The 13,087-nt window shown below is 45.4% G+C and overlaps 1 protein-coding gene across 2 annotated transcripts in view; it reads right to left on the bottom strand.

Annotated features, from left to right (window-relative positions):
• Nucleotides 1-319: 319 nt before the first annotated feature.
• The window catches only part of BUB1B (BUB1 mitotic checkpoint serine/threonine kinase B), a 45,938-nt gene continuing 33,170 nt past the window's right edge, over nt 320-13,087 (bottom strand). For both annotated transcript variants that reach the window (XM_075927082.2, XM_006128647.5), the window contains exons 20-24: nt 10,817-10,978; nt 8,919-9,061; nt 5,294-5,465; nt 4,594-4,700; nt 320-877 (exon numbers count right to left, since the gene is read on the bottom strand). In XM_075927082.2, the coding sequence (XP_075783197.1) occupies nt 688-877; nt 4,594-4,700; nt 5,294-5,465; nt 8,919-9,061; nt 10,817-10,978 (774 nt within the window). In that variant the 3' untranslated portion in view covers nt 320-687. The remainder of the gene's footprint in view (nt 878-4,593; nt 4,701-5,293; nt 5,466-8,918; nt 9,062-10,816; nt 10,979-13,087) is intronic.

Here is a 13,087-nt window from a genome sequence, read left to right as displayed (position 1 = left end):
TAAAAAAATCCAATCATTGAGTCCAACACAGCAAATAAGGACTCATGGGTTACTGGAGCAGTCAACTTAACCCTGCACTTTTCTCAGTTGGAATTTCAGCCATCTGTTCTACTTCAGTGATCCATAAGTATTACTGATTGGGATATCAGCTCAAGTTAAAAAAAAGCCCCAGGTGCTTGCGAAAGCCACCCAAAGCCTACCACCTTGTAAAGCCATGAACAGCCCCCCAATTAGTCAGAAATGACACTCACATTCATGACTCCAGTAACTAAGTCAAAAAATTAAGGCTATTTGGCAGTAACATTTCACAAGACAGTACTGCTTACAAAAACATAGGTTTATTACACACACAGTGATTAACAGCAGTTGTACAGAACAGAACAAAGACAGGATGAAGATGGAAAAAAACTCATGAAGGTGCTTCAAGTATTAAAACATACATTAGCAAATCATACATGAGGCTGGCTGGCATGGAAAAAAAATGGATAAAACATCTGTACATATTTAGTTAATGCACAAGATTTAAGAGATGTCTAGACATTAACTCAAACACATTTTGCAAGTTTATATAAAGTATTTAGGAAACAGTTACAACCAATTTCCACCAATATATTGCATATTCAGTATTAAACAGCAAATCCCACAGGATGGATAAAAATTGGCAAGCATTTGCCCTTCTACATAGGATCAGAGGAAATTCTCCATGTTGAAAATTTCTCTCAGTTTTGCTAAGGTACCACAAAACCATTCTTGCACAGAGCTGGCAAACATGCCATTCATTTCCTCTCTTAGTTCCCTCAGCACAGGCACTGTGGACTTGCCATCTGCATTCAGAATCCTCATAAAGAATTTATTCCACAAATCACTGTCAACAGTCCTAAAAACACACAGAACAGTTTTCAATGAGAACAGCATCCATCCACATAACAGCTCCCATCATGATTCCTGCTTCAATTCAGCTCTGCAAGCCCTGTGGAGACTCAGCAATGTAACAAATATTGAACTCCACTCTCAGATGAGCACATGTGCTGAAAAAGTGAGGGTGCTATCAAGCTTTTCTATGCAAGCTTTTTATTCCTTCACAAATAGACTTACATGTAACTAACCTTAGCATTATTGTGCATGCCAATGAAACACTTTGATCACCACAACTTAACCCAACATATCTAACACCTATTTACCATTTTAAATAGGAATTGTCTGAGGCTTTTGGGAAAGGTTAGTAGGATAACAACATATCACCAAACTGGCAGATCCCTTTCATGGAGAAAGGCTGGCTGCGACTATTTAAAATATTCACCAGCTTTCAGTTATAGAAGCAGCAGAGCCCAGCTAGGTCTCTGTGGGATCACCAGCATTCAAAAAGGAGAGCTTTGTAAGGGGCAACTGTCAAAATAAATTAGTGGCTTACTGCTGCTAGAAGCCTCCATTATGCCCATCTACCAAAACAACGTGTGTACATTCTACGCAGCCAATTGTTTGTGAAACACTAGCTTGCACAAGTCCCCTTGTGGGGTAATTTACCCATATGCAAAATAGAGATATTAAAACCAAAAGGGTTGAGTGACTTGACTACGGCTAAGTAGAATCACTATCAGAGCTGTAATTCAAATAAAGGAATCCTTTGTTCCTCAATTCTGTGAGGAAGCACATTTTTTCCTTAAGGCTCTCACAACATAAGGGAGTGGCGTGTGGTCTGGGTTCCCAGCTTATCCCTGTGGGACCAGGAAGGAGTCATGCACCCATGAAAAAGTTATGGACTAGGGATGTAAAAGAGTCAGTTAAAAAGCTAACTGTAATCCCTGAAAATCTTAGTGGCTACACGCACTGCGGACTCTGCAGTATAATTTATACTTCAGAGCCTGGAGCAAAGCCTCCCCAGGTACAGTATCTTCTCTGCCATAGGGAAGCCTCCTCCCCAGGAGCAGAGCCAGCAAGAGCTGCCATCCCACTCCTCAGAAGGCTCCACTGCAGACTCTACAGCTGGCTCCTCAGGAGTGGGGTTAGCAGTCTCCGCTGGCCCTGTACCCAGGGAGCCAGCATGCAACCTGCAACAAGGGAGCTGGGCCTGCTATGGAAAGTGGTTGCTCCAGCTGGCTGGAGCAGCCTCTGCTTGCAGTGGGTCCCATGGAGCTGGAGCAGCTCCCTTGCCTAGAGCAGGCGGGAAGCTGCTTCCTCCCGTAAGGTTAACTGGAATCAGTAAGCATTACTCATTTAGGGTGATGCTTACAGATTACCCAGTTAACCTTTCACATCTCTATTATGGACCCCAGGCTGAGAACTGCTCCACTAAATAATGCTGCCTCCTAGGAGGCATTTCTCCTTCAAGCTAGAAAGGACATTGGCTGTTTAAAGGAAACTGTTCAGCTGCAAGAGAGTTTGCAGCAGCCATATCAGAAGCAGCAGTCTGGATTAATATAGGGACTTTTAAAATAACCCCACTCACCAAAAGAAAAAAAACCCTAAAGGCAGACTGAGCCCCAGGAGGTAAGAGCAAGGAGATTACAGATAACTTGGGAACTTTAGAGTATCAGCTTGGACATTTCCAGTTCCCTAGAATGCAACGGCAGGAGGAGAAGAATACACAATTCAGTAAGATTCATGGGCTCCAAAGGTCAGTTCCAGAACTAAAAAAATGCAACTGAAGTCTCCTTTTAATAAGAACCAATACCAACTGTGCTTAACATAGGGACAGGAGATTTTAGTGTGATAATCAATTCAAGGGATTCTTAAATTAAAGCAAAAGAAATGGTTTCTAGCCTGTAACTCCTTATCTAGATAGACACTCTAGTAAAATAATAGATTCCAGCTTTTCCTGCCTTTTTGTTAACAAGTTAGTAAGTTAAGAATTCAGGTGGTCTTAACTTTTCAGAGATTTCTAGTTTGTTTAAATCTCTTTCCTCTAAGTTTAAATTCTGTAGGTTATTCCAGGATAACATCTCTATACTTTGAGAAAATAGCTCCATCAACTCAACGTTTTTACCACCACTCATCCATTTAGTCATGCTAAAGTTTTCTTAATCAAGATAGCTCTGTTGATTAATTTTTAAAAGGGAACTAAACTCTGGGATCTTGCAGGCGTGAGGTTATAGCATTTACCACAAGCTGTCTCATAAGAAAGTCATTTTCCTTTCTTACTTCCTACTCCCCTATATGCCCAGGATACTTTTACAGTAAAGCAATCCTCTCAAGTAGGCTCTAAAACCACTTGGGCTCCTTTTTGCACAAAACCCTCCGAAGAACAGCTCTTGTGCAAAAGGAGGTTTTTGCACAAAAAGGAGCAGTCTACACAGCTCTTTTTTGCACAAAAACCTCTTGTGCAAAAGGTATCCAAAGAGGAAATGCAAATGCAAGCGTGACATATGCAGATGAGCACTCCATTTGCATTTCCTCTTGCAGAAAAGCTTTGCAGTATAGACATAGCCTTACTGGTGGGTCTATAGAAACAGAGAAAACCAAAGATCAGGCCAACTTTAAGCTCAAACCCCACGTGTGAGCTGGGGACTGTGCATGAGGATCTCATTGCCCTTCACGGTGACTAATCTAATTCTTGAAGGGTCAGATGGATTTGGATTCCACCAAAGGTTAGAGACAGACTAAATGTCTGCAGTCTTGGAAACAAGTTGTGTGTTTAAGAGTAACCAGGCCTAAAATAGGAGGAGCAGAACAAGTCACTGAAGAACCTATTGAGGAGGGATGAAATAGATTACAGAAAGGCATCATGTAATTTGGTTCAAAACGTTGAGAAGTCTCTACTCAGAGGCAGTACCCAGGCAGAAAAGCATAGATGCAGAAGACTTGAAGTGACAGCTTAGGACTAGCTCTAATTCCCATAAAACTGAATGGCTGGCTCAGCACACTGGAAATTCCCCCAAAGGACTGACGGTCTCAGCATAAGCTGCCCCTTTCCTGAGGCATTTGACTACAGTAGGGGAGGAGGGAAGAAGACTCTTGCTTCCTGAAAGTTAACAGGTAAATGTGCAAAGAGCAGCTGCCCATGCAACCTTAAATTTTGCCCCTTGCACATATGCTCATGCTACAATCTTTAAATTATATTTTTGCCCCCACCCAAGTTAGTTTCCTTCATCCTGTTCACCCTATAGCACAGCACACAGCAAAGTAAAAAACGCTGAAGACCTAAATGGTTACAATTCAGAATCATGTCCTCTTATTAATGTGTAATTCCCCACTACACAGCTCCAAATTTACCTGCTGAGTCAGAGAGAATCCAAGTGTAACTCATAAAGAGCTCAGAAAAGGGGTATAAAATTCTATAATAAATTAGGCCACACTCTAATGTACACTCTTTCAGCTCCTTGGTAAATAAGCAACTAATGTGTCAGGGGGTCTAAACTGTAAGCGAGTGTAAATAGATTGAGAGAGTCCAACAAAACATCAGTAAATCCATCTAATTCTATTTCAAACAAACAAGTCCAGTTTCAAAACGGAATCTTTAATTGTAAAGCAGCACTATTGTTACCAATGGATAGCATAAATTCAATACTCCAGCTTTGGCAAAAACCGCAATACAGAGGTAAGGGAGAAAGCTAAAACTGCCTTTACCTACCGAGAGATTCCTGATGAAACACTTACTTGGAGAAATTCTGGTTGATTTTCCAGAGTGAATCTTCTTGATAAACCTGGAGGTGCTCCCCAAACAGCATCAAATGCACTATTTCTGCAATACCAATCAAGTCTACCTGAAACCACAACAATCAACATTAGGAAAATGTTCTGCTGATCTCTGCAGCCATTTCGCCATTCCTCCATATCCACAAAATACAGCACAAAAGCATTAATAGCAACGGTGCCACTAGAGATGTCCTACCACACCTTCTGTACCTATTAACCCTGAATTCTGATGTTTGAGATTTTCCAGCAAAATAAATTAAGCTAAGGAAAAGAAAGCAATGTGAACTACTGTAGGAAGCAAAATCCTTGTTTAGCATTTCAGATCAAGACACAGTCTAGCCATTTATAATGAAGTGTAGCTGTCAAATGAAACTGCTCCAGATTAAAAATGCCAGTTTCTTCAGATAATATAGAATATACTGGGTCCAACTGAAGGGGACCCAGTTTAAGTGTTGTTACTTTAAGCGTTATGGCAATTGTGAAAGATGCTGCTTATTTTGATAAGATCTATATATTAAAAAAAAAAAAGAGAGACAGGCCACATGTCCAGTGAAATTCAGCTTAGAACAAAAACATTCAGTCTGCACTCCGGCTTCTTCAGATAAGGAAGATACATGTCAAAGGACACTCATAGCAATTACCTGACTTAATAGGTACTTACGTGATAGGGAAGAGAGCACTTGGCTAAGATCTGTTGTCCAGGCTGGGTCTGAGCTATTGGGAAGCTGTTGAGTAAACTCACTCTAGGCTGCAACCTCACATCTAGGCTGTAAGAGAAGTCCACTATCTTCAAAGCACTGGTAATCTCATTATTAGCAAATGGATCACAGATCCTAAGGAAAGAATCCAAGGAAACAAAGACAAAGAAGCAGAAAAATTTCCTTTTATTATCTTGTATGGCAGGTGAGTCTTAACTATGGCAATAGCCTCCTCTAATGGTTAGATTAGGAACTGCTATTAAAAAGGCTTAACCCACATGACGTGGTTTAATGAGGACTTAAGTTTAAGTGATACATAGGGGGCTGTCCCCCCTGCATGCTATGCTTGCCAACCCCCGCTCCCCCCGGGTGTAGGCAGCCCTGGCCCTCTCTCCCCCGTATTCCCGGCCACACCAGCCCCAGCCCCTTCTTCCCTGCCCCGGGCTCCTCAGCCAGTCTCTCAAATATTCCAGATGTTCTTAGAGAAAACACCTGCATGAATTCTGTCCTGTCCAAAGTGTAATACCATGGTGTTGATTTCTGAATTTGTATGCACAGTATACCAATGTTTGCCAAGGTCACACTTAAACAGCTCAGAACAGCTTTTTCATGCAAGTTTTATTGATTAACATTCTGGGTTCTCTCTTTAGACTTCTTGGAAATTGGAAATTTTTAGATTTAAATCCTTAATCCAATTGAGATTAGAGAACATCAATAAATAGCTACACATGACTGTTTTCACTACAGGTGTGTCACTTTGGTTTCCTCTTGTTAAAAAAAGACTCATGGATATACCAGATATTTAGATAATTAGTCCAATGACAAGTTAAGGAAGACTTTTCTGGCTCTCTAATTTCAATCCATGTAGACAGCTTACTTCAACAGACGAGATTAGCATTGAGAAATGTAACCGCCTCTTTCCCTGTTGCTCAGAAGAGGTGGATGACCTGTCCCAGAGGCAGGCATGTGGGCAGCCCTGTATGGACCCTCAGGCACAGAGCAGCCCCAGCTGCTTTAAGCAGCTGGCCTGCTCTCTGCTCAGGGCATGGGGCCAGAAACTGGCTAATGGGAGATGAGATTTTACAGAGGTGCAAAGCCTCCACACTCCAGAGCAGAGATGCACATGGAGAGAGCAGCCAGCTGCTTTGAGTAGTCTGGGGCTGTTGGCTGGCAGGGAAGCCTGCCTCGGGGTTCTGCATGGCTGCTGGCCGGCAGCCATGTAGGTACATACCTCTCAGTCAGCGGTCGCCTTTGGCACCTCACACCCTTCCTGCCCAAGGTCATCATCCAAAATTTATGCACCGCCTCCCCCAGACCCTGCACTCTGCTACACACCTCCCCAAGGCCAGAATCCTCTCAAGCACCCGTACCCCCTTCCCAGACTATTCATCCCAATCCCTTGCCCAGATCACAACCCCCTTTCTTCACCCAACTCTCAGACCCCATGCCCTCTCCTGCACTCCAGTCCCCTATCTCAAGCTCCCTTCTGCACCCAACCTCCAACCCAGACCCCGCACCTCCCCAAAGAAAAGTGTGGCCCTTAGCCATTTATCAAAATTTTGGTGTGCCCACCCACCAAAGTTATGGACCATTTCTTACATACTCCATTCTATCACAATTGTCCCTTGAAGGTAAAAATGGCTTTCCATGTTTTTGCTCGATCTCTTTCCCACAACCTCTCAGAAAATAGAATATTTACAGATTTATTGGGAACTGGCAACATATTTGATATCTAAGCACTTGCCTATTTGCATGGCCAGCCACTAAAGGAAGGAAAAGGCAAGTGGTAGTGATTTTTTTAAATTTGTATTTGTGTACAAGCAGTCCCTGACTTACGCGGATCCGACTTATGTCGGATCCGAACTTACGAACGGGGCTCTCTCGCCCCGGAGGTCGAGGTGGCGGATTGCTACCTGCGAGCTTCGGGGCGAGAAAGACCCGTTCGTAAGCTGCTCCGGTGCCCCTGGTCTGCTGGAGACTGTCTCCAGCAGACCAGGGGCACCGGGCACGTTCCCGCACTTCTGAGGCTTTGCTAGAGCAAAGCCTCAGAAGCGCAGGAACTGCCGCTGCTGCGGCTTCAGTCCCGGTGCCTGTGGTCTGCTGGGGACCGCCAGAGCAAAGCCTCAGAGGCGAGGCACCCCGCTGCCACTGCGGCTCTGCTCCCCGTGTCCCTGGTCTGCTGGGGGGGGGGGGGGGGGGGCGCAGCTAGTGGGCCCCCCCCAGCAGACCAGGCTTTTGTTTTGGACCCTGGGGCAGAGCAGCTGGGGCGCTGCCGATTGGTCCTGCAGCGCCGCTCTGGGCACTACTGGACCAACCCGGCAGCACCCCAGCTGCTCTGCCCCAGGTCCTGATTCAGCCGCTGCTGGTCAGTTTCAGCAGTGGCTGAATCAGGATGCCTGGGGCAGAGCAGCTGGGGTGCTGCTGGGTTGGTCCAGTAGCGCCGAGTGGTGCTACTGGAGCAACCCAGCAGCACCCCAGCTGCTCTGCCCCAGGCGTCCCCAAGTCAGCCGCTGCTGAAACTGACCAGCGCTGACTACAGGAAGCCCGAGGCAGAGTTGCTCTGCCCCAGGCTTCCTGGAATCAGCCACTGATCAGTTTCAGCAGCAGCTGACTTGGGGACGCTTGGGGTTCTTAAGTTGAATCTGTATGTAAGTCAGAACTGGCGGTCAGTTTCAGCAGCGGCTGAATCTGGACGCCAGTTCCGACTTACATACAGATTCAACTTAAGAACAAACCTACAGTCCCTATCTTGTTCGTAACCCGGGGACTGCCTGTATTTTAATATTTACAATTCTGAATTTATTTTAAGTTTTATTATAATGTTCTGTGGTTTTGCCGGATTGGCATATGGTGAGATTTCTATTAATAATCATCGCTAATAATGAGCTCACCACTTATTCTTGTGACTTATCAGTTGGAAGTGACAGAGGTGAAAGACCTAGGTGCATTGATCGATCATAAAAGGAGTGAGCCATGAATGGGATGTGACTGTAAAATGGGCTAATGTATCCTAAGACTACATTAGGCATGGTATTTCTAATAGAGACTTGGGATGTAAAATCCTGGTTAATCAGTTAACTGATTAAGTGGGATCCCATGCATGGTGTGGCTGACAGCAGGAGCTAGCCACCCCGCATGCACTGGGTAGCCAGCTCCTAACACCTGCTGGGCCCATGGCAGGCTGCTGCCAGATACTGGTTAACCATTAAAGCTGATGCTTACCAGGTAACTGGTTAACCATTCATACACCTTGTAAATGCAGGGAAGTGTTAGCTCCATTATACAAGGAACTGGTGGGACCTCATCTGGAATACTGTGTGCAATCTGGTCACTTGTATTTAAGACTGGAACAGGGGCAGAGAAAGGCTACTAGGATAACCAGAGGAATGGGACACCCCTTCCTTCATATGTGCCTTTTAAATATTTCCAAATCAATTTTCCTAGCTGCTTCCTTCCTACTCCTGAAATAGTGAACCATGTCATTATTAACCTGCATAGGAGAGAGGGAGTTACAACCACAGCACAAGTCTTCAGGACAGGGCTCAATTATAATTCTTTGTTCCATGTCTCTGGAACAAGGCTACTAACCTGTCTCCCAAGAAGAGAGCCTCTGGACACAAGTTTCCATGGACAATCTCTGCTTTGTGTAGCTTCTCCACCACATCCAGGATATTGTAAGCCACCAAAACAATCACTTCCTCAGGGATGGCTTTACAGCACTGGATAATATCCTGAGGACAGAACAAATGTAAGCCACAGTGGAACCATTCTGCTGTCAAGAGATAAAGCATCAGACAGGAACAATACTATTTCTCAAATATCGAGTTTACAGGGTCTTGTGAAAGAGGGTTTTTTCTGGCTCCGTCTACATGGGGCTTTTTATCAGAAAAACCTCCTCCACAAAAAGAATTGGAAGATATGCAAGTGCGAGCACGATTTGCATATCCCTCTTCTGCAAACAAAAAAACTGCAGTGTAGCTGTAGCCCCAGATAACAAGCCCAGCAGAATTCAAGGACTAAGTTCTCAGCAGACACTGCAAATAAAGAATAGCTGAAGAATCTGGTTGGAAACAAGTTAAAGGTCAGCTTCAGCCCTGAATTCATTTTTTAAACCCTGTATACGCTAGAGCTCAAACTGTGCAAGTCAAAACCATATTTAAACATAAGCCCTTTTATGATGATGATGCTAACCCTACTCCCGCTGGCCAGAGTAGACTGCAGATCTAGATTAGAGTTTTCTTAGGGCTGTTAAAAGACCTGAACCACACATGCCCACTAAGGCTACGTGTACACTGCGGGTTTTTTGCAGAAGAGGATATGCAAATAGCATGCTCATTTGCATATATTTTTCTGACCCTTTTTGTAGAAGAGGTTTTTGCAATAAAAAGCCCCATGTAGATGGGGCCATTTGTCAGAAAAAAAAAAAAAAAAAAAAAAAAAACCCACCTTTCACAAGATCCTGTAAATCTCATTTTTTGAGGAATAAGGGATCTTACAAAAAAAGGGGTTTTTTTTTCCCTGACAAATGACTCCATCTACACGAGGCTTTTAAATCGCAAAAACCTCTTCTGCAAAAAGGATCAGAAGATATGTGAATGAGCATGCTATTTGCATATTGTCTTCCACAAAAAACCTGCAGTGTAGACGTAGCCTAATTTTGGATTGCAGGGGTGGTGAGATTCATGCTGCACCTCTATGGACCAAAAAGCTTTACACCAGGAACACACAGGGACTCTCAGGAAAAAGTTATGTCAAAGTCAACTAAAGATGAAGATAATCTGCATGAATTAAAGCGTGATAATCCCTTTTTTAAACTCTCTCATTCAGGAGAAGAGTGGCTTTTTCAGGATTAAGCTATGGCAAAAACCTACGGACAGGATACTTCTGAATGACAACATCCACACGAGGGTTTAACATACTTTAAATTATGCACATTATCTTCATACCTTTATTTGACCTTGCCTTAACTTCCCTGAGTGCCCCTTCAAAAGTTGGGGAATTTTTTGTCTCCTACTGGGAAGCACAAAACCCAAGAATGAGAATCTTGCTTAGATACCATCTTATAAAATTAGGAATCTTTACAGAAAATATGTTTCTAGCTAAGACTTCAAAATTGTATTTAAATAGTTAAATTAATATTCTGGGTCCCTTGAATCTGTTTCACACCGAAGAACAGCCGACATCTCTAACTGCTGACATCTGGGTTTGTCTCCACTACCAGGTGTATTGATGCTGCAGCAATCAATCCCCCAGGTCTAGTGAAGATCTGCTAATTCAACTGCAAAATCACTCTCCCCTTGACTATAGTACTTCACCAGAGCAAGGAGAGTAAGGAAAGTTGATGGGAGTAGTGTGTGGACACTATGGTAAGCAGATTTAAGGTAACTCAAATTGCATAGCTTAGATTTACTTTTTCCCATAATGAAGAGCTGCTCTATGCTACAGTTCAGGGCTCCCTAAATCATATATAGATTGCCTACACTGACCCAGAGAGTAAAGCGATTTATCTCCCTATGCAGAATAATGCAGCCATCCAGGTATAAGAAACAGCTACAGCTCTCACTGAAGCTTTGGTCAAAGTCAGTACTCAGGCGTTCCTCCAGCTGGAGTGTGATATAGAAATCCCAAGGCAAAGGCTGAGAATACACCTAGAAAAAGGTAAATAAAAATACAAATTATTGTTAGATTTACTTTGAGTGCTCATCCTCACATACAGCTCAGGGTGCTCTTCTCATTTTAATGAAGAGTCAGAATACACAGAGCTGGAACTGCTATTCTATATGAAGAGCAACGTACACCTTAAATCAGTGGTCTTCAACCTTTTTACACCCAAGATCACTTTTTAAGTGACAGAACAAGCCAAGATCTACTGCCCCGCCCCTTCCTCTCTATTCTCCTCCTCTCCAACACTTGCTATCCTCAACCCTTATACGGCTGCTTTTTTCCCCAATTCTTCTGTAGGAAGAGGTTTTTCCAACATTGGGTCTGTCTAGACTGGACCAAATGTTAGAAAAAACCCTTCTTTTGGAAGCCCCCTTATTCCTCATGGAAAGGGAAATATAGGTGTGACAGAGCATGTTTGCTCTTTTACTAAAAAAAGTGGAAGAACAAACACATCCCTGGATGCAGAAGAGTTTTTCTGGGATATCTTCGGAATCCTGAAAAATTCCTGCAGTCTAGCCTTACCCTCGCTGGGTTGAGGCAAGATGTGTAGGCTCTGGAGTGGGAATGAGGGATTTGGGTGTGGGAAGGGGTGAGAGGTGCAAGCTCTGGGAGGAAATCTGGATGCAGGAGGAGGTGGAGAAGGGGATGCTGGGTCGGGGAGGGGGCTTCAGCCCGAGCAGTATTGGGGTCAGATGTAGGGTTGGGGGTACTAAGCAAGCCACAGGGCTTGTGGGTATGAGGGTGCAGAAATGTGGGTTGGGGTATAGGAGGGGCTCAGGGCAGGGGGGTTTCAGTGTATGATAGGTTCAGATCTAGGGTCTGGGGGAAGAGGGAGTGCAGGAGTGTTATGATGCTGTGGGCAGATAGGGGCTTGTTGGCCAGGCTTCGTTTTTAAATAAAATACTATGTCAAACACAAAAAGTTTCTGCATTGTCTTTATTTATGAGAAGGACAGGGAACATGTTTTGAGTCAGGGTCACTGACCTACAGAAAAAAGTCAGCTGGGGCCACACAAGTGAAATGCAAAATAAAAAAACTCCTCCAAAATCCCCTCAAGCCTCACTAATGTGGCCCCAACTGTACTGGTGGGAGCGGGGGACATGGTATTGGGGAAGGATGCCAGGGGGTACCGGGACAGGGTGCTGGGTAGGATGCCAATGGGTGCTGGGGCAGGGGACAGGGTGCCGGGGCAGGGTACTTTGGGGGGTTCTGGGCAGGGGAAGGGGACAGGGACCAGTACCTGGGGATCCTGCAGCTGCAGATCAAGGCCCAGGAAGTGAGTGGGCTGCTCCCCCGAGCCCTAAACAGTAGCATGGTACCTGAAACACTTGTTTGTTGTGTAGCCTGATGCCCTCCTTTGCGGGCTGGGAAGTCCCGGACCGCGTCAGCTCCAGCTGACATGCTGGAGACTTTATTCCCCTCTGCCTTGGAGGGTGGGGAGGACGGGGAGAGTCCCAGACCGCGCCAGCCCCAACCTAAAGTGCCGGTCCATCGCACACTGGGGATTTTGTTCCCCTGCTGCCTTCCTGCATTCGGGGAAGGGGTTGGGTGTCTGGAACTCCGCTGGCTCTGGCTGCTCAGGAAGCATGTGCTGCCGCGGGGAGGGGAGGAGTAAGGCGCAAGCTTCTCAAGTAGTTGCGGTTGGCGTGAGCTGGGACTCTCCCATCCCCCGCAGGCAGGCAGCAGGGGAATAAAGTCCCCAGCATGCCAGCTCCAGCTGTTCGGGCAGTGGGAACGGGGAGTCCCAGACCACGCCATCCCCAACCACTTGGGCAGCATGCGCTGCCCGAGCAGCTGGAGCCGGTGTGCTGGGGACTTTATTCCCCTGCTGCCTGCCTGCAGGAGAAGGGGGAGTGCCAGCTCACACCAACCGCAACCACTCAGGAAGCTTGCGCCTTACTTCTCCCCTCCCCACGGCAGCACGCGCTGCCTCAGCAGGTGCAGTCCCGGACACCCCACCCCTTTCCCATGCTCAGGAAGGCAGCAGGGGAACAAAGTCCCCAGCACGCAACGGACCAGCATTTTAGGTACTGCACCAGCAGTTCGGGGGGAGGAAGAGCAGCCCGCACACTTCCGGTACCAGAGACGGGGCT

Source organism: Pelodiscus sinensis, chromosome 5 (genome assembly GCF_052426305.1).
Source record: "Pelodiscus sinensis isolate ZL-2025 chromosome 5, ASM5242630v1, whole genome shotgun sequence".
Lineage (NCBI taxonomy): Eukaryota > Metazoa > Chordata > Testudines > Trionychidae > Pelodiscus > Pelodiscus sinensis.
This window is presented reverse-complemented; position numbering and strand designations above follow the sequence as displayed.